At 26.0% G+C, this 23,533-nt stretch overlaps 1 protein-coding gene across 8 annotated transcripts in view; it reads right to left on the bottom strand.

Moving 5' to 3' along the window:
• The window catches only part of LOC142222356 (diacylglycerol kinase theta), a 120,900-nt gene that overhangs the window by 9,015 nt on the left and 88,352 nt on the right, over positions 1-23,533 (bottom strand). For 6 of the 8 annotated variants that reach the window (XM_075292467.1, XM_075292462.1, XM_075292465.1 and 3 more), the window contains 3 exons: positions 13,662-13,974; positions 13,378-13,534; positions 5,416-5,523 (listed from right to left, as the gene is read on the bottom strand). In XM_075292467.1, coding sequence (XP_075148582.1) covers positions 5,416-5,523; positions 13,378-13,534; positions 13,662-13,974 — 578 coding nt within the window. The remainder of the gene's footprint in view (positions 1-5,415; positions 5,524-13,377; positions 13,535-13,661; positions 13,975-23,533) is intronic. The other 2 variants (XM_075292464.1, XM_075292466.1) reach the window with 1 other exon arrangement.

The raw sequence follows: 23,533 nt of genomic DNA, 5'->3' as shown, positions 1-23,533 counted from the left end.
CTTAAATATATTTTGAATAACAAAATCTAACAATATTTTTTATTATTTTTTTTTTTCGTAAAATCACATTTACAAAACTTCTATGGGAATTTATTCTTTTTTTTTTGAGGGAGTTTTTTTGTTTTTTTAAGGAAAATATAATTAGACACAATTGATTGAAATGTTTATAAATTTGTAGATGCACATTTGTATTACAAAAACAAATCCCTGTATCAGAGAAGCCACCCTATTATTACATTAGTTAAATCCCATATATGCTAGAATCGCCTTTTTATACCCTCCACCATAGGATGGGGGTATATTAACTTTGTCATTCCGTTTGTAACACATCGAAATATTGCTCTAAGACCCCATGAAGTATATATATTATGGGTCGTGGTGAAATTCTGAGTCGATCTGAGCATGTCCGTCCGTCCGTCCGTCCGTCTGTTGAAATCACGCTAACTTCCGAACGAAATAAGATATCTACTTGAAACTTGGCACAAGTAGTTGTTATTGATGTAGGTCGGATGGTATTGCAAATGGGCCATATCGGTCCACTTTTACGTATAGCCCCCATATAATCGGACCCCCAAATTTGGCTTGGGATTGCTCTAAGGGAAGAAAATTTCATCCGATCCGGTTGAAATTTGGTACGTGGTGCTAGTATATGGTATCTAACAACCATGCAAAAATTGGTCCACATCGGCCCATAATTATATATAGCCCCCATATAAACCGATCCCCAGATTTGGCTTGCGGAGCCTCAAAGAGAAGCAAATTTCATCCAATCTGGTTGAAATTTGGTACATGGTTTTGGTATATGGTCTCTAATAACCATGCAAAAATTGGTCTACATCGGTCCATAATTATATATAGCCCCCATATAAACCGATCCCCAGATTTGGCTTGCGGAGCCTCTAAGAGAAGCAAATTTCATCCGATCCGGTTGAAATTCGAAACATGGTGTTAGTATATGGTCAACCGTGCGAGAATTGGTCCATATCAGTCCATAACTATATATAGCCCACATATAAACCGTTCAAATCTGGGGATCTGGATCTCGGTGTTTTTTTTTTTTTTGAGGCCATCGACTAACATCACGTACCAAATTATAACTGTATTGGATAAAATTTGTTGTCAAAAATTTTATTTCTATAGAAAATTTTAACAACATTTCATCTTTTTTTGATCCCATTTTAGTGGTTATTTTAAACATTTTTGAATCGACTAACATCACGTACCAAATTATAACTGTATTGGATAAAATTTGTTGTCAAAAATTTTATTTCTATAGAAAATTTTAACAACATTTCATCTTTTTTTGATCCCATTTTAGTGGTTATTTTAAACATTTTTGAATTTTTTTTGTATTTGTATTTTTATTTCTATAGAAACGTTTGTCAAAATTGTATTTCTATAGAAAATTTGTTCAGTATTTTATTTTTAACATTTTCTCAAAATTTTATATTTATAAAAACTTTTGTCAAAATTCTATTTTCATAAAAATTTTTGTCAAAATTTTATTTCTATAGAAAATTTTGTCAATTTTTTTTTCTATGGAAAATTTTGTCAAAATTTTATTTCTATTGAAAAATTTGTCAAAATTTTATTTCTATTGAAAATTTTTTCAAATTTTATTTCCATAGAAAATATTGTCAAAATTATATTTCTATAGAAAAAGTTTTATTTCTACAGAAAATTTTTTCAAAATTCTATTTCCATTTTGTCAAAATTTTATTTCTATAGAAAATTTTGTCAAAATTTTATTTCTACAGAAAATTTTGTCAAAATTTCATTTCTATACAAAATTTTTTCCATATTTCTATAGAAAATTTTTTCTATAGAAAACTTTTTCAAAATTTTATTTCTATAGAAAATTTTGTCAAAATTTTACTTCTATAGAAATTTTTTTCCATATTTCTACAAAAAATTTTTCTATAGAAAATTTTATCAAAATTTTATTTCTACAGAAGATTTTATTTCTGTACAAATTTTGTCAACATTTTATTTCTATACAAAATGTTGTCTAACTTTTATTTCTACAGAAAATTTTGTCCAAATTTTATTTCTATAGAAAAGTTTTTCCATAGAAAATTTTGTCAAAATTTTATTTCTACAGAAGATTTTGTCCAAATTTTATTTCTGTACAAATTATGTCAAAATTTTATTTCTATACAAAATGTTGTCGAAATTTTATTTCTACAGAAAATTTTGTCCAAATTTTATTTCTATAGAAAATTTTTTCCATAGAAGATTTTGTGAAAATTTTATTTCTACAGAAGAAATTTTATTTCTGTAAAAATTTTGTAAAAATTTTATTTCTATACAAAATGTTGTCCAAATGTTATTTCTATAGAAACTTTTGTCAAAATTTTATTTCTGTACAAATTTTGTAAAAATTTTATTTCTAAAGAAAATTTTGTCTAAATTTTATTTCTATAGAAAATTTTGTCAAAATTTTATTTCTATAGAAAATTTTTTCCAATCTTTTTCCATAGAAAATTTTGTCAAAATTTTATTCCTACAGAAAATTTTGTCCTAATTTTATTACTGTACAAATTTTGTCACAATTTTATTTCTATAGAAAAAAGTTTCCACAGAAAATTTTGTCAAAATTTTATTTCTGTACAAATTTTGTCAAAATTTTATTTCTATAGAAAATTTTGTCAAAATTTTATTTCTATTGAAAAATTTGTCAAAATTTTATTTCTATTGAAAATTTTGTCAAAATTTTATTTCCATAGAAAATATTGTCAAAATTATATTTCTATAGAAAAAGTTTTATTTCTACAGAAAATTTTTTCAAAATTCTATTTCCATAAAAATTTTTGTCAAAATTTTATTTCTATAGAAAATTTTTGCCAAAATTTTATTTCTATAGAAAATTTTGTCAAAATTTTTTTTCTATAGAAAAAATTGTCAAAATTTTATTTCTATAGAAAATTTTGTCAAAATTATATTTCAATAGAAAATTTTGTCAAAATTTTATTTCTACAGAAAATTTCGTCAAAATTTCATTTCTATACAAAATTTTTTCCATATTTCTATAGAAATTTTTTTCTATAGAAAACTTTTTCAAAATTTTATTTCTATAGAAAATTTTGTCAAAATTTTATTTCTATAGAAATTTTTTTTCCATATTTCTACAAAAAAATTTTTCTATAGAAAATTTTATCAAAATTTTATTTCTACAGAAGATTTTGTCCAAATTTTATTTCTGTACAAACTTAGTCAAAATTTTATTTCTATACAAAATGTTGTCCAAATGTTATTTCTATAGAAACTTTTGTCAAAATTTTAGTTCTGTACAAATTTTGTAAAAATTTTATTTCTAAAGAAAATTTTGTCTAAATTTTACTTCTATAGAAAATTTTGTCAAAATTTTATTTCTATAGAAAATTTTTTCCAATCTTTTTCCATAGAAAATTTTGTCAAAATTTTATTTCTACAGAAAATTTTGTCCAAATTTTATTACTGTACAAATTTTGTCAAAATTTTATTTCTATACAAAATGTTGTCCAAATTTTATTTCTATAGAAAAAAGTTTCCACAGAAAATTTTGTCAAAATTTTATTGCTGTACAAATTTTGTCAAAATTTTATTTCTATAGAAAATTTTGTCAAAATTTTATTTCTATAGAAAAATTTTCTCCAAATTTTATTTTTGTAAAAATTTTGTCAAAATTTCATTTCTATAGAAAATTTTGTCCAAATTTTATTTCTATAGAAAATATTATAAAAATTTTATTTCTACAGAAAATTTTGTCAAAATTTTATTTCCATAGAAAACATTATAAAAATTTTATTTCTATAGAAAACCTTGTAAAAAATTTTTTTATAGAAAATTTTGTCAAAATTTTATTTCTACACAAAATTTTGTCAAAATTGTATTTCTGTAGAAAATTTTGCCAAAATTGTATTTCTACAGGAAATTTTGTCAAAATTTTTGTTCTACAGAAAATTTTGTCAAAGTTTTATTTCTACAGAAAATTTTGTCAAAATTTTAATTTTATAGAAAATTTTATTTCTATAGAAAATTTTGTAAAAATCGTATTGCGATAGAAAATTTTGTCCAAATATTTTCTATACAAAATTTTGTTAAAATTTTATTTCTACAGAAAATTTTGTCCAAATTTTATTTCTATAGAAAATTTGGCAAAATTTTATTTCTATAGAAAATTTTGTCCAAATTTTATTTCTATAGAAAATTTGGCAAAATTTTATTTCTATAGGAAATTTGGCAAAATTTTATGTCTGCAGAAAATGTTGTCCAAAGTTTTTTCCATAGAAAATGTTGTCCAAATTTTATAACTGTACAAATTTTGTCAAAATTTTATTTCTATAGAAAATTTTGTCAAAATTTTATTTCTATAGAAAATTTTGTCAAAATTTTATTTCTATAGAAAATTTTATGTCTATAGAAAACCTTGTCAAAAATTTTTTTCTATAGAAAAATTTGTCAAAATTTTATTACTACACAAAATTTTATTTCTATAGAAAATTTTGTCAAAATTTTATTTCTAAAGAAATTTTTTTAACAATTGTATTTCTATAGACAAGTTTGCCTGAATTTATGATGGATATAGCATTGATTAACAAACTTGTTTGATTTATATCCATTTGTAAGACTAGACTAACTTCCACGTATGTGTTTTGTTCTGAGGCTTTCTAAACTTTATGTTTTTCGTAAAAAAATTGCCCAATCGTGGTAGTTATGGTAGTAAAAAATATGATATTTCAAAATAATTATTAACAACTTCTCATAATTTTTCAATCGATACAATATTGTGTCTAATTATATTTTCCATGTAAAATAATTTCAATATATTATTACTTTTGTATATATAATATAATTATTCTCTTAAATAATTAAGGGGGAAATTTAAAACATTAAAATACACCTTGGCAATTAAAACATACATTACATCAATGTATTGGAATTTTCGTAATTTTTTTGTTGTTTACTGTCATGTCTGATCTTGTTAATTTCTGTTTTATTATCTGATGTAGTTGTTTGTTTTGCATATGTTTTCATAGTGATGATTAACGAAGGTAATTAATAAATTAAAAATTTCTAATAAAATTATACCAGATTAATATAAACAAAAAAAACAATGCGTAGAAGCAGTGTTAAAACGAAATTAATTGAAATTATCTAGTTTTTCTAGGTGTGTTATTTGATGGAAATTTGATTTGTAATGTAACAAAATTAATTGAATAAAATTCAAATTAATATTAAAAAGCCAGAAATTCTAAAAGAGTATTCATTGAAAACTAGATTAGTTTTGGTTTTCACTTGAAATCACTGGGAAACATGCTAGAAAAACGTGCAAAACACAAAAACTGAACAATGGATCAAGTGAATATTTTAGATAGACGAATCGTTTTAGGGAATTGAAGAGACATTTTATGAATTTGGGCTATTGCAACTTACCCTTAGAGCAGATTTTAAAACGACAATATCACCAGAGCATTGTACCCATGGTTCACCATCAACTTGTACAGGTAAATCCGAATGTAAATGCATTTTTATATGGCCACCCTGTTTAATAGAGAGAGAGAGAGAGAGATAAATATTTATTTAGAATTTTATTTAATTTCTTTATATTTATTTTTAAAAATCGGAGTTTTCCTTATCCCAAGTATGCTTCAAAAAGTTTATAAACTGATAGTGGGTATAACATTTTATAGCCTACAAATAAGTTCAATGTAAACTAAAAGAGATGAACATCTTCACACGATTCTCAAAATTTGTAAGTAATAACTACTAAAAGGTTAATATGGTCCTAAATTGGCACTAATGATTTTTCTCCCAAAATATAGGGCGATTTGACATTAGATCAAAGGAAATCTTGTGATCTTTCTGTGGAATCCAGATCCATATTTTGACGGTTACGTCTTCATTTCTCACATCAAGATCATTATTTCTCAACCGTTGAAACCATCTTTCGCATGTTACTTCTGATAGAGCATGATCACCATATGCCTCGACATGCATTCGATGCGACTCTGCAGCACGTTTATTCAAATGAAAACAAAAAATTAATGCTTTCCGCAAAACATCACTTTCAAAATTCGACATTTTTAACACGATGAAAAAATATGACGTTGTCTGTTCAATGACTTGATGTATACTACTCATCTTTAATAGGTGTCATAGAAAACGAAAAAAAAATAGGGGCCCGTTCACAACAAATGTTCCCTATCGAGACATTTGTATGTTGACGATCACTTCATACCGGTATAATTGGTATTATCGGGAAAATGCCCTAAAGATAGTATTGAAGCACTATGCAGAAAAACATTTCGGCCGCAGACAAAGAATATTCCACCAGGACTTAGCAACACTCAGCATGCGTCAAGCCCGAATGGGTTAAAACAGAAGGTTTCTCGCTTCATTTCTACCAGAGTGGGATGGCTTTGTCGACTTTTTCAAGGCCATTCGTGCCCAAGGTATCAAATTCGAATAAATCTAAACAGATTCTAAAATTATATGCTATATATCTGATATTTCTCTTTTGAAAATAAAAATAAATATATCACAAATGACATTTTCGAAAATGATGACAAATTTTCCTATAGAAAAAAAAAATTGAAAAAAATTTTTATGGAAATATAATTTTGACAAAATTTTCTATAGTAATAAAATTTTGACAAAATTTTCAATAGAAATAAAATTTTGACAAAATTTTCTATAGAAATAAAATTTTGACAAAATTTTCTATAGAAATTAAATTTTGATAAAATTTTGTATAGGAATAAAATTTTGAGAAAATTTCCTATAGAAATAAAATTTTGACAAAATTTTCTATAGAAATAAAATTTTTTGATAAAATTTTTATAGAAATAAAATTTTGACACAATTTTCTATAGAAATAAAATTTTGACACAATTTTCTATAAAAATAAAATTTTGACAAAATTTTCTATAGAAATAAAAATTTGACAAAATTTTCTATAGAAATAACATTTTGACAAAATTTTCTATAGAAATAACATTTTGATAAAATTTTCTATAGAAATAAAATTTTTTGATAAAATTTTCTTTAGAAATAAAATTTTGAAAAAAATTTTCTATGGAAATAACATTTTGACAAAATTTTCTATAGAAATAAAATTTTGACAACATTATCTATAGAAATTAAATTTTGACAAAATTTTCTATAGAAATAAAATTTTGACAAAATTTTCTATAGAAATTAAATTTTGACAAAACTTTTTATAGAAATAAAATTTTGACAAAATTGTCTATAGATATAAAATTTTGAGAAAATTTTCTATAGATATACAATTTTGAGAAAATTTTCTATAGGAATAAAATTTTGAGAAAATCTTCTATAGAAATACATTTTTGACAAAATTTTCTATAGAAATAAAATTTTGACACAATTTTCTATAGAAATAAAATTTTGACTAAATTTTCTATAGAAATAAAATTTTGAAAAAATTTTCTTTAGAAATAAAATTTTGACAAAATTTTCTATAGAAATAACATTTTGACAAAATTTTCTATAGAAATAAAATTTTTTGATAAAATTTTCTTTAGAAATAAAATTTTGAAAAAAAAATTTTATAGAAATAACATTTTGACAAAATTTTCTTTAGAAACAAAATTTTGACAAAATTTTCTATAGAAATAAAATTTTGACAAAATTTTCTATAGAAATAAAATGTTGACAAAATTTTCTATAAAAATAAAATTTGGGCAAAATTTTCTATAGAAATAAAATTGTGACAAAATTTTCTATAGAAATAAAATTTTGACAAAATTTTCTATAAAAATAAAATTTTAACAAAAATTTTCTAGAGAAATAACATTTTGACAAAATTTTCTATAGAAATAAAAATTTGACAAAATTTTCTTTAGAAATAAAATTTTCTTTAGAATAACATTTTCTATAGAAATAAAATTTGTACAAAATTTTCTATAGAAATAAAATTTTGACAAAATTTTCTATAAAAATAAAATTTTGAGAAAATTTTCTATCGAAATAAAATTTTGAGAAAACTTTTCTGTAGAAATAAAAATTTTGAAAAAATTTTCAATAGAAATAAATATTTTCCCAAATTTTCTATATAAATAAAATTTTGATAAAATTTTCTATAGAAATAAAATTTTGATAAAATTTTCTATAGGAATAAAGTTTTGAGAAAATTTTCTATAGAAATAAAATGTTGACAAAATTTTCTATAGAAATAAAATTTTTTGATAAAATTTTCTTTAGAAATAAAATTTTGACAAAGGTATCAAAGTCGAATAAATCTAAACAGATTCTAAAATTATATGTTATATCTGATATTTTTCTCTTGAAAATGAGAAAAAAATATTTCACAAATGACATTTTCGAAATAAAATGATGACAGATTTTTCTATAGACATAAAATTTTGACAAAATTTTCTAAAGAAATAAAATTTTGACAAAATTTTCTATAGAAATAAAATTTTGACACAATTTTCTATAGAAATAAAATTCTGAAAAATTTTTCGATAGAAATAAAATTTGACAAAATTTTCTATAAAAATAAAATTTTGATACAATTTTCTATAGAAATAAAATGTTCTATAGGAATAAAATTTTGATAAAATTTTCTATAGAAATAAAATTTTGACAAATTTTTCTACAGAAATAAAATTTTTTGATAAAATTTTCTTTAGAAATAAAATTTTGACAAAATTTTCTATAGAAATAAAATTTTGACAAAATTTTCTATAGAAATAAAGTTTTGACAAATTTTTCTAAAGAAATAAAATTTTGACAAAATTTTCTCTAAAAATAAAATTTTGAGAAAATTTTTCTGTAGAAATAAAATTTTGACAAAATGTTCAATAGAAATAAATATTTTCCCAAATTTTCTATAGAAACAAAATTTTGATAAAATTTTCTATAGAAATAAAATTTTGATAAAATTTTCTATAGGAATAAAATTTTGACAAAATTTTCTATGGAAATAAACTTTTTTGATAAAATTTTCTTTAGAAATAAAATTTTGACCAAATTTTCTATAGAAATAAAATTTTGACACAATTTTCTATAAAAATAAAATTTTGACAAAATTTTCTATAGAAATAAAAATTTGACAAAATTTTCTATAGAAATAACATTTTGACAAAATTTTCTATAGAAATAAAATTTTCTTTAGAAATAAAATTTTGAAAAAAATTTTCTATGGAAATAACATTTTGACAAAATTTTCTATAGAAATAAAATTTTGACAAAATTATCTATAGAAATTAAATTTTGACAAAATTTTCTATAGAAATAAAATTTTGACAAAATTTTCTATAGATTTTGATAAAATTTTCTATAGAAATAAAATTTTGATAAAATTTTCTATAGGAATAAAATGTTGACAAAATTTTCTATGGAAATAAACTTTTTTGATAAAATTTTCTTTAGAAATAAAATTTTGACCAAATTTTCTATAGAAATAAAATTTTGACAAAATTGTCTATAGAAATAAAAATTTGAGAAAATTTTCTATAGAAATCAAATTTTGACAAAATTTCAAATAGAAATAAATATTTTCCCATATTTTCTATAGAAATAAAATGTTGATTAAATTTTCTATAGGAATAAAATTTTAAATTTTCTATAAAAATAAAATTTTGATACAATTTTCTATAGAAATAAAATGTTCTATAGGAATAAAATTTTGATAAAATTTTCTACAGAAATAAAATTTTGACAAATTTTTCTACAGAAATAAAATTTTTTGATAAAATTTTCTTTAGAAATAAAATTTTGACAAAATTTTCTATAGAAATAAAATTTTGACAAAATTTTCTATAGAAATAAAGTTTTGACAAATTTTTCTAAAGAAATAAAATTTTGACAAAATTTTCTCTAAAAATAAAATTTTGAGAAAATTTTTCTGTAGAAATAAAATTTTGACAAAATGTTCAATAGAAATAAATATTTTCCCAAATTTTCTATAGAAACAAAATTTTGATAAAATTTTCTATAGAAATAAAATTTTGATAAAATTTTCTATAGGAATAAAATTTTGACAAAATTTTCTATGGAAATAAACTTTTTTGATAAAATTTTCTTTAGAAATAAAATTTTGACCAAATTTTCTATAGAAATAAAATTTTGACACAATTTTCTATAAAAATAAAATTTTGACAAAATTTTCTATAGAAATAAAAATTTGACAAAATTTTCTATAGAAATAACATTTTGACAAAATTTTCTATAGAAATAAAATTTTCTTTAGAAATAAAATTTTGAAAAAAATTTTCTATGGAAATAACATTTTGACAAAATTTTCTATAGAAATAAAATTTTGACAAAATTATCTATAGAAATTAAATTTTGACAAAATTTTCTATAGAAATAAAATTTTGACAAAATTTTCTATAGATTTTGATAAAATTTTCTATAGAAATAAAATTTTGATAAAATTTTCTATAGGAATAAAATGTTGACAAAATTTTCTATAGAAATAAAATTTTGACAAAATTGTCTATAGAAATAAAAATTTGAGAAAATTTTCTATAGAAATCAAATTTTGACAAAATTTCAAATAGAAATAAATATTTTCCCATATTTTCTATAGAAATAAAATGTTGATAAAATTTTCTATAGGAATAAAATTTTAAATTTTCTATAAAAATAAAATTTTGATACAATTTTCTATAGAAATAAAATGTTCTATAGGAATAAAATTTTGATAAAATTTTCTATAGAAATAAAATTTTGACAAATTTTTCTACAGAAATAAAATTTTTTGATAAAATTTTCTTTAGAAATAAAATTTTGACAAAATTTTCTATAGAAATAAAATTTTGACAAAATTTTCTATAGAAATAAAGTTTTGACAAATTTTTCTAAAGAAATAAAATTTTGACAAAATTTTCTCTAAAAATAAAATTTTGAGAAAATTTTTCTGTAGAAATAAAATTTTGACAAAATGTTCAATAGAAATAAATATTTTCCCAAATTTTCTATAGAAACAAAATTTTGATAAAATTTTCTATAGAAATAAAATTTTGATAAAATTTTCTATAGGAATAAAATTTTGACAAAATTTTCTATGGAAATAAACTTTTTTGATAAAATTTTCTTTAGAAATAAAATTTTGACCAAATTTTCTATAGAAATAAAATTTTGACAAAATTGTCTATAGAAATAAAAATTTGAGAAAATTTTCTATAGAAATCAAATTTTGACAAAATTTCAAATAGAAATACAGTAGAATTCATTTATAGCGACCTCGGTTATAACGACCATCCGTTTATAACGACGGATTTTCAAAGCAAGTTTGGTTCTTAATAGTTTGTACATGCGCAAGCATTCGCTTAGAACGACTCCGGTTTTAGCGACCATCTGCTTTTAACGACCAATTTGCACGTCTGCTTTGGAATGGACATTCGGTTATAACGACGATGTAAGTTCTATGTACTAATTTTTATTTTTTCATTCCATTTTTTGTCGTCAGCCAACACTAAATAAAGAAACATATACTGCGGGGAATCACAGAATTTGTTTTCGACTATCCCAAATAGAGGTGCAAATGACAAAGAAGAAATATTGAAACAAGTTTGGGATGAGTTCGAGTTCAAACCAGGACTGAGATGATTTCGTAAATATCGATGACAACGTCGTGACATCCTTCATTGAGAGAAATAGTGGAGAACACAAAAGAAAATGATGAAACTCACAGCGATAATGAACCAGATGACGAAGATCAGCCAATCAAAATTCCAACTAGGACAGAAACCTTGAGTGCGGTTCACACTTTAAAATAGTATTTACGATTTGGGGGTTCTGATTTATCAGAGAGTTTATATAGTTCCGTTGAAATTAGTAAAAGTAAATTATTAAAAGAAATTCTTGTAAATAGAAAACAAACGACGATTCTAAACTATTTCCAATCTCAATAAATATGAATATACATGATACAAAAAAAAAAAAACTTAAAAATATTGTGTACACTTATTTGGATACAACGACGTTCGGTTATAACGACGTATAATTTCGGTCCCTTGGCGGTCGCTATAACCGAATTCTACTGTAAATATTTTCCCATATTTTCTATAGAAATAAAATGTTGATAAAATTTTCTATAGGAATAATATTTTAAGAAAACTTCCTTAGAAATAAAATTTTGACAAAATTTTCTATAGAAATAACATTTTGACAAAATTTCTATAGAAATAAAATTTTGACAAAATTTTCTATAGAAATAAAATTTTGACAAAGGTGGCAAAAAAATTTTGTGACATTTTGTATTTAATTCTATTTATAATATAAAGTTTTATAAGTTATTACTTCAAATCCCATTAAATTTATGGATGTGATCGGTGACTTATATACCGACATATTAATATTTAAAGTTAAAAATTTTCAGCTTAAAAATATGTGTATGTTTTTCTATCTTAAGTAACCGGTTTCTCCCTTAACTGTTAATTTCAAGGATTAGTTTTCGATGACATGGAGATCAAATGATTTTTTGGTTAATTTAGAAAAAATGTGTCTTAAATTTTTCCTAAAAAATCCATTTAATATATATATTTTTTTTATATAAAAGATTGAACCATCGTTTGTTGCGAATGACAAATTTTCTGTCACTCTTTATCACTAAACGATAACTCTGGATACAACCATTTTCCATTTTTTAATTTTACAGAACTCAAAAAAATGTCGAAAGGGTAATTACATCAAACGACGACTTGTCAATAATCAGAAAGTCGAGAGTAAAATTTTCGAAATTTCGAATAGTTGCCCTTTGCAAAAATCAGAAAACAAAATTAACTACCTCGTGCGAAAATTTAACTAAATTGAACTCCACTCTTTGAGATATCTACAATGCTTCGCTACACGCAGAGAAGGAATATGATCACCTCAAACATGTTTCAAGAGCAAAATGTTATTTTTGTATGGTGACCATGTAACATGTTTGTCAATAAAATGTTTTTCTCGTCAAATATAACCTGCTTGTCAAATCAGATACATGATTTCCGAGAAAATAACATGGTTGCGAAAACCATGTTACATGGTCACCACCCAAAAATAACATTTTGCTCTTTTTGAGGTGAGCATATTCCTTCTCTGGGTGTAAGATAAGAAAAATGTAATGACTTAGTATATTTTTTAACTAGCATTTATGAAATTACACCAGAAACAAACTATTGGCGCCAAATCATGACCACTTTCTTACAATTTTTGGGAATCTTACGAATATTTTACTCCGCCTTAGTATACATTGAAGTTCATATCCACTTTTATTTTATTAAACTTTTTGACTTGTACTTGGTGAAAGGTAAATCGCAACAAAATATTTTTTTTTTTTTCAATAAAAATAAATTATATTTAGCATGGCTTTTTTCCTATATACCAAAATTTTACAATGCAGTAAGTCTTCGTTGACTCATTTTCTCCTCACACACTTACCTGTGCTATACGATTAGCGTATCGTATACCCGATTGAATTTGACCCAAATGCACTACTCCAGTAACGCCGACAATTTCAAGCAAACCATCGTAGTGGTTTGGTGTTGAGAAACGGTCATCCTTATCGGGACCCCAGGGATTGGCACCACTGCCCCAGCTAATTTGAATAAAAATAAAATATTTCAAAATAATTAATTTAGTAAATAATAATGATTTAACAAATATTTCTAAATTAATTCCACAATTAAATTTCAAAATAAAACTTCAACGATATTCCAACTCACCTCAATATATTGAGAATAATAATTCCCTCGCATGGTGGTAAATCGACAATTTTACCATCGACCTCCAAATGTAACTCCTTTTGTAAATCCTTTGTACACTTACGGCCACCCATCATCTTACGCAAACCCATTTTGACATAGACACCCTTGTTGTGGAGACGCGAATTAAATTTAAAAGGATTCTCCATGCGAGCATTATGAAAGTCCAGACAGAGATCGGCATCAAGACCAATGCCAAAATAGTTATTCATAACAAATATTTGGGTATTATCCTCATTTTTGGTACCCTCACATTCATCATCCCCAGCACCTGCTATATAAGTTTAAAAATATTTACGAAATAAAATATGAGATAAGTTTCAAGTTAAGAGTATATAACAAAAAATAAAATGCAAGAAGAAAATAAAGAATATAAAAACAAAACTGAAGAATAGTGTTATTATAATTGCATTAATACTAGATAAAAAGTTAAATAAAAAGTTGGCGTGTGTTTCTCTTTTTTTATAAAAAGAAAATGGATAATTATGAACAAATATTTTCTGATTTTTACGATGGCCATATTTACAAAAATAAATCACTCGAACTCTCCACAAAGTAGGAGAGTATAATTTATAGTGAATTGAATACACAACCATATTCGGATATCCACTACAATTATATTTACCCTATTTACGACAAATCCACAAACGTGAATATTTAATATTCTGAATTTCACGGCTTTTTTCGAACTTATTACGAGGTTTGCCTTTTACATTTAGGGTTTAGATAACAAAACCCAATATTTATCATTGAAAATCGATTTATTGTTTCTCAAAATATTCCCCATTAAGATCTCTACATTTTGTATGCTTTTGAACCAATTGAACGTTTTGTCCCTCTGATTTAGGTATTTCCTAAACATGCATTCTGAACGCATCAACTGTTTTTTTTTTTGTGTCGACAAACATTGAACTTGATATTTTGAGTGCTCAAAAATGCAGTTGTTTGTATGATAGCTCCCAGGCGATCATTTGCTTGGAAGTGCTTCGTACGTGAGCAATGTTTGTTGGATTTGGCTCATCTTGAAACACCCATACAGTCAACTGTTATATACTTGGCTTAACTGCACTTTACTGGCACCTCACCAAAACGCTTAAATTTCAAGTACGTTGCGTAGTTAGGTATTCTGTAAAAATTTTGGCCAGAAAGTACAAGGGTGGATTGCCTTCGGCCAGGGTTTGGACAAAGTCTCAAACTAGTAAAGATCCTTACTTTCGGCCTCATACACGTAAATCGATTCATGACCTTTGCTGATATCATAGACGTTTTTTGAAGCACCGCGATCATATTTTCAGAGCATTCCTTTCGACCAAACAACACGAGTCTTCTGTTGAGCGATTGACAAATTGTGTGGGATCCAACCACGGTTGCCACATTTTGTAGAACTCTATCAAAAATGATAGATATTTTAATGTTTGATTAGATTTTGCAGAAAAAAAAATGTTGACAACATTTTCTATAGAAATAAAATGTTGACAAAATTTTGTATAGAACAAAAATTTTGACAAAATTTTTTATAGAAATAAAATGTTTATTGTTGTTTTTGATCTCAGCTTAAAACCATGCATTGACTAAACTACAAGTGTAGCTTAGTCAACAGAGGAAAAGTATGCTTGTCAAATTTATTTGGGCAAAGCCCTACAGACTGCAAGATGGTTGGATGTACAGCTGTTTCGGAATTACCACATTCCTCATCAGCATCCTCTATTTGCAGCAAAACTATCAATCAATTATCAGAATAAATTCGGGTAATTCACTCAACTCGGGAGGTTCAAGTGTAGTTCACGTTGGGTTGAGTGAATTACCCGAATTTATTCTGATAATTGGTTGATAGTTTTGCTGCAAGTAGAGGATGCTGATGAGGAATGTGGTAATTCCGAAACAGCTGTACATCCAACCATCTTGCAGTCTATAGGGCTTTGCCCAAATAAATTTGACAAGCATACTTTTCCTCTGTTGGTTAAGCTACACTTGTAGCTTAGTCAATGCATGGCTTTAAGCTGAGATCAAAAAACAAAAAAACAACAATAACGATTGAAGAGAAGCCAATAATAACAAACAAAACGAATGAAGATAGAGGAAGCACGCTCAAAAACAAACCCAGCCAAATACATACAAATCGATGATTTGAGTTTGGCAAAGGAAAAGAGATATGCTGGCAAATTTGTTTAGGCAGTAGCCGACTATCAAACCCTTTTTCGGGAGGTTCAAGTGTAGTTCACGTTGGGTTGAGTGAATTACCCGAATTTATTCTGATAATTGGTTGATAGTTTTGCTGCAAGTAGAGGATGCTGATGAGGAATGTGGTAATTCCGAAACAGCTGTACATCCAACCATCTTGCAGTCTATAGGGCTTTGCCCAAATAAATTTGACAAGCATACTTTTCCTCTGTTGGTTAAGCTACACTTGTAGCTTAGTCAATGCATGGCTTTAAGCTGAGATCAAAAAACAAAAAAACAACAATAACGATTGAAGAGAAGCCAATAATAACAAACAAAACGAATGAAGATAGAGGAAGCACGCTCAAAAACAAACCCAGCCAAATACATACAAATCGATGATTTGAGTTTGGCAAAGGAAAAGAGATATGCTGGCAAATTTGTTTAGGCAGTAGCCGACTATCAAACCCTTTTTCGGGAGGTTCAAGTGTAGTTCACGTTGGGTTGAGTGAATTACCCGAATTTATTCTGATAATTGGTTGATAGTTTTGCTGCAAGTAGAGGATGCTGATGAGGAATGTGGTAATTCCGAAACAGCTGTACATCCAACCATCTTGCAGTCTATAGGGCTTTGCCCTATATAAAATGTTGACAAAATTTTCTATAGAAATAAAATTGTGACAAAATTTTCTATAGAAATAAAATTTTGACAAAATTTTCTATTGAAATAACATTTTAAAAAAATTTTCTATAGAAATAAAATGTAGACAAAATTTTCTATAGAAATAAAATGTAGACAAAATTTTCTATAGAAATAAAATTTTGACAATATTTTCTATAGAAATAAAATTTTGACAAAATTTTCTATAGAAATAAAATTTTGACAAAATTTTCTATAGAAATAAAATTTTGACAAAATTTTCTATGGAAATAAAATTTTGACAAAATTTTCTATAGAAATAAAATTTTGACAAAATTTTCTATAGAAATAACATTTACACAAAATCTTCTATAGAAATAAAATGTTGACAAAAATTCTATAGAAATAAAATCTTGACAAAATTTTCTATACAAATAAAATTTTGACAAAATTTTCTATAGAAATAAAATTTTGGCAAAATTTTCTATAGAAATAAAATGTTGACAAAAATTCTATAGAAATAAAATTTTGACAAAATTTTCTATACAAATAAAATTTTGACAAAATTTTCTATAGAAATAAAATTTTGACAACATTTTCTATAGAAATAAAATTTTGGCAAAATTTTCTATAGAAATAAAATTTTGACAAAATTTTCTATAGAAATAACATTTTGACAAAATTTTCTATAGAAATAACATTTTGACAAAATCTTCTATAGAAATAAAATTTTGACAAAATTTTCTATAGAAATAAAATTTTGACAAAATTTTCTATAGAAATAAAATTTTGAAAAATTTTCTATAGAAATAAAATTTTGAAAAATTTTCTATAGAAATAACATTTTGACAAAATTTTCTATAGAAATAACATTTTGACAACATTTTCTATAGAAATAAAATTTTTGACAAAATTTTCTACAGAAATAAAATTTTGACCAAATTTTCTATAGAAATAAAATTTTGGCAAAATTTTCTATAGAAATAAAATGTTGGCAAAATTTTCGATAGAAATAAAATTTTTACAAAATTTTCTATAGAAATAACACTTTGACAAAATTTTCTATAGAAATAACATTTTGACAAAATCTTCTATAGAAATAAAATTTTGACAAAATTTTCTATAGAAATAAAATTTTGACAAAATTTTCTATAGAAATAAAATTTTGAAAAAATTTTCTATAGAACTAAAATTTTGACAGAATTTTCTATAGAAATAACATTTTGACAAAATTTTCTATAAAAATAAAATTTGGACAAAATTTTCTATAGAAATAAAATTTTGACAAAAATTCTAAAGAAATAAAATTTTGACAAAATTTTCTATAGAAATAAAATTGTGACAAAATTTTCTAAAGAAAAAATTTTGAGAAATTTTTGTAGAGAAGTACAATTTTGACAAAATTTTCTATAGAAATAATATTTTGACAAAATCTTCTATAGAAATAAAATTTTGACAAAATTTTCAATAGAAATAAATTTTTGACAAAATTTATTGTTTTTTTCAATTTCGGTCATACTATCAGAGTCCATTGTATGTTCTCCCTTTTTGTAGAAGTAGTAAGGCTGTTATTGGGGATCAATCCCGTCCAGAAATCCCTCGATTTTTCGGGACGGGGTTCATCGCGAATCCCGGGATTTTTTATATTGAATCCCGGAATTTTTCCAGATCCCAAATACATAATCTAAATTTGTTACATTTTCAGTTTTTTAGGATTTTCTATTAGACCAGTGTCGAATGTGAGAAATGTTTTTCATCTACAATAAGATAGGATGCCGTATACGAGTATATGATGAAACTTTGGATGCTTTGATAATTTTAATTTATCAATTTATTTGGGTACTCATATTTTTTGTTAAGTAGCAATTTGGAACTGCCTTTTAATTTACTCTTATGTTCTGTTTTAACATTATTTGTTAATAAAATTGAATTGAACCAAATTTGCTTGATGTACTACAATTTTTAGATGCTTTTATTACTCAGAATAAACAAAAATTGGGATTCCGAAAAAAAATCCCGGGATCACCGGATTCAATATTTTGAAATCCCGGAATTTATAAAAATCGATCCCGAATGAAAGCCCTAAGAAGTAGGAACTTTCCTTTGTTGGTGCAAGCTAAAACCATTAAAATTCGACACTAATAGAATCATAATATATAATATTGCACATATTGAAATAAAGTGCTAAAAACACTAAAAAACACTGTTCGAAGAAAACACGTTTTTCATTCTAACCTCAAAAATTTGATAAACATTTTCAAAATACGATTTTTTTTAAACTTGGTATAGGTTTGGTAAAATGTGCTTCAAATGTTGGTAGAGTATCTTTGGCACGAGCAACCGTGGATCCAAGGCGAAAAAAAAATTTTTTCATGCAATATTCACTGTCCACTAATGCATAACGTTGTCTCAATGTCACTATAGTCCGAAAAATGATGACAACTTTTTGTATAATGGACGTGTTCAGTAAAGCATATACAGGCACCCTTAATGCCATTTTGTATCGATTGGTTGTGATAAGAGCTCTGAACCTTAATGCTTTTTTTCGACTACCCTCGCATTTCGAAATCGAAAATTATGTACTTGGGATTATTTAACAAAAATCTCCTTTCTTCTTATAAAAAAAATATTTGTTCATATCAAATAAAACTTAGTTAGAAAGCATGCACACATTTTATTTAAACCTTTAGTACATACATACAATTATAGGATAATTCAAGTATATCTATGGTTTCAAAAAGTGTCTGAAAATCTACTCGTTGTATTGTGAAGATCCATCCACTCTGGGGCTATATAATTATGGACCAAGAGGCTCCGAAGGTCGGTTTATGTGGGGGCTATATATAGTTATGGACCGATATGGAGCAATTTGTGTACGAATGTTAGATACCCTATACTAAAACCATTTACCAAATTTCAACCGAATCGGTTGAAAATTGCTCCTCCAAGAGGATCCGGAGGTCAAATCTAAGGATTGGTTTATATGGGGGCTATATATAGTTGTGGACCGATACGGACCAATTTTTACTTGAATGTTATAAACCGTATACTAACACCAAGTACAAAATTTTAACTGCATCACATGAAATTTGCTGCTCCAAGAGGATCCGGAGGTCAAATATGGGGATCGGTTTATATGGGGGCTATATATAAATACGGACCGATATGGACCAATTTTTGCATGTTTGTTAGAGGCTACTAACGCTACGTACCATATTTCAACCAGATCGGATGAAATTTCTTCCTCCAAGAGGCTCCGAAATCCAAATCTGGGTATCGGTTTATATGGCGGCTATATATAGTGATGGACCGAGGCCATATACTAACACCACCAAAATTATACCAAATTATACCAAATTATAACCGGATCAGATGTAATTTGTATACCCTCCACCATAGGATGGGGGGTATATTAACTTTGTCATTCCGTTTGTAACACATCGAAATATTGCTCTAAGACCCCATAAAGTATATATTATATATATATTCTGGGTCGTGGTGAAATTCTAAGTCGATCTGAATCCGTCCGTCCGTCCGTCCATCTGTTGATATCTCGTTAACTTCCGAACGAAACACGCTATCGACTTGAAACTTGGCACAAGTAGTTGTTATTGATGTAGGTCGGATGGTATTGCAAATGGGCCATATCAGTCCACTTTTACGTATAGCCCCCATATAAACGGACCCCCAAATTTGGCTTGCGGCTCCTCTAAGAGAAGCAAATTTCATCCTAAACGGGTGAAATTTGGTACATGGTGTTAGTATATGGGATCTAACAACCATGCAAAAATTGGTCCATATCGTTCCATACTTATATATAGCCCCCATATAAACCGATCCCCCGATTTGGCTTGCGGAGCCTCTAAGAGAAGCAAATTTCATCCGACCCGGCTGAAATTTGGTACATGGTGTTAGTATATGGGCTCTAACAACCATGCAAAAATTGGTCCACATCGGTCCATAATTATATATAGCCCCCATTTAAACCGATCACCAGATTAGGCGTCCGGAGCCTCTTGGAAGACCAAACTTCATCTGATTCAGTTGAAATTTGGTACGTGGTGTTAATATATGGCCTCAAACACCCATGCAAAAATTGGTCTTAATCGGTCCATAATTATATATAGGCCCCATATAAACCGATCCCCAGATTTGACCTCCGGAGCCCCTTGGAAGAGCAAAATTCATCCGATTCGGTTGAAATTATGTACGTGATGTTAGTATATGGTATCCAACACCCATCCAGGAATTGGTTCATATCAGTCCATAATTATATATAGCCCCCATATAAACCGATCGCCAGATTTGAACTCCGGTGCCTTTTGGAGAAGCAAAATTCATCCGATCTGGTTTAAATTTGGTACATAATGGTAGTATATGATATTTAACAACCATGCCAAAAGTGGTCCATATCAGTCCATAATCCATATCAGTCCACCGATCCCGAGATTTGGTTTTGGAGTCTCTTTGAGGAGCAAATTTCATCCGAGTCAGTTGAAATTTGGTTCATTGTGCTAGTATATGGCCATTAACAACCCTGTCTAACTAGGTCCATATCGGTCTATAGTTATATACAGCCCTCAGATAAATCGATCCCCAATCACACACAAATTGGTCCATATCAAGTTCATAATTGTATATAGCCCCCATATAAGCGACCCCCATATTTCAATTCTGGCTCTCTACGTATCGTGCAAAAAGTCCATATCGATTCGTAATTATTACATAACTTTGATATATACCACATATGGACTAACTCACAATTTAGAAAACGATGTTAAGAAGTTTTAAGATACCACAACCCAAGTAATTCGATTGTGGATGACAGTCTTTCATAGAAGTTACTACGCAATCCATGGTGGAGGGTACATAAGATTCGGCCTGGCCGAACTTACGGCCGTATATACTTGTTTTCTCTAAGATGCTCCGTAAGCCTTATCTGAGCGTCGTTTTATATGGGGGGTATACGTAAAAGTGGGCAGTCTTTCATAGACGTTTCTACGCAATCCATGGTGGAGGGTACACACAAAAAAAATATGTTTCTGATTCAATCACGAAATTAATTGATCCAATTAATTTTTTAATTGAAATGTCTTCAATCACAGAAATGATAGTATCAATTAAAAAATTAATTGACAGTCAATTAAAAAATTAATTGATCCAATTAAAAACTTAATTGATACTAATAATTTGTGTGATTGATTTTGATTTCAATTAAAAAAATTGTAGAATCAATTAAATTTTTAACTGAATATTTTTTAAAACTCAATTAAGATTTTATTTGGAAAATTTTTCATAATTTTTCTGTGTACATAAGATTCGGCCTAGCCGAACTTACGGCCGTATATACTTGTTTTCTCTAAGATGCTCCGAAGGCCTTATCCGGGCGTCGTTTTATATGGGGGGTATACGTAAAAGTAGTCCGATATGGCCATACCATACCATCCGACTTACATCAATAACAAATATACGGACGGACATCACTAGATCGACTCAGAATTTCACCACGATCCAGAATATATATACTTTATGGGGTCTTAGACCAATGTTTTGATGTGTTACAAATGGAATGACAAAGTTAATATGGAGAGTATAAAAATTAAATGTTGTTCAAACCCGACTTTATTGAATCCTATAACGGCAAACTTGTCGTTTGAGGCTTCTGTCATTAAAACTGCTTATGTTCGAACCGGTTTCAATAATTTGAAAACGAGTTGAATTCAAATGTTTTTAAGTCTATGTTTTTATTATGAAAAAATTAAAACTTTCTTATGGGAAAAGTTTCAAAATATTAATATTAAAAAATTTACAAATTCGTAAATATGTACGAATATTGAAAATTTAATTTAAAATCGAATTTAAAAATGATGTGAGACTTTATGACATATACTACTTTTTCACGTTTTATACTGGTCATTCGGATCATCTCTGCACACAAAAAATTTTTTTCTGATTCAATCATGAAATTAATTGATCCAATTAATTTTTAATTGAAATGTCTTCAATCACAGATATGATAGTATCAATTAAAAAATTAATTGAAGGTCAATTAAAAAGTTAATGGATCCAATTGAAAAATTAATTGATACTATTATTTTTGTGATTGATTTTTGTTTCAATTAAAAAATTTGTTGAATCAATTCATTTTTTAATTGAATATTTTTTAAAACTCAATTAAAATTTTAATTGGAAAAATTTTCGTGAAATTTTTTTGTGTGTGGTTATGACTAACCCTGAGTTATTACCGACTCCGTACACAGAAAAAAAATTCACGAAAATTTTTCCAATTAAAATCTTAATTGAGTTTTAAAAAATATTCAATTAAAAATTTAATTGAATCAACAAATTTTTTAATTGAAATAAAAATCAATCACACAAATTAATAGTATCAATTAATTTTTTAATTGGATCAATTAATTTTTTAATTGATTGTCAATTAATTTTTTAATTGATACTATCATTTCTGTGATTGAAGACATTTCAATTAAAAAATTAATTGGATCAATTAATTTCGTGATTGAATCAGAAAATTTTTTTTTTGTGTGTAGTTATTACCAAGGAAATGCTACTATTGATAAATATTTTACTGGGAGCAGATAAACACTTGTCTTCTTATTTCGAATTGTTTAGTGGGTATTTGTAAAGACCCTGAAAATTACTGAGGTTATCTCAGCCTTTTTGGATCGCTAATATAGTTTAAAGGAAAACTTGAAACAATATCCAAAGCACTATAAATCTCCTATAGTAGTATATTAAAAAACCAAAGTGAGGAACCAACGCGTTTAAAAATCGATTATGTATGTATGTAATCAAGGCCACATTTATATATACAGAAAGTATTTTTTTTTTCTTTTTTGTTTGTTGGTAAAAATAAAAACTAAATGCATGCAAATAATATTATAATAATAATTTACAATGATACCATAAATAATAATAATAATAATATTTTTTGAAAAGCAAAACATCTATGATCACATCGAAACTAGCACAGCATTTTTCATCCATTTTATTTCATTGTTAGACCAATTACACG

Source organism: Haematobia irritans, chromosome 1, assembly GCF_050003625.1.
Source record: "Haematobia irritans isolate KBUSLIRL chromosome 1, ASM5000362v1, whole genome shotgun sequence".
NCBI classification, from domain to species: domain Eukaryota; kingdom Metazoa; phylum Arthropoda; class Insecta; order Diptera; family Muscidae; genus Haematobia; species Haematobia irritans.
The sequence above is the reverse complement of the archived record's forward strand: the minus strand, read 5'-3'. Positions and strand labels throughout refer to the sequence as shown.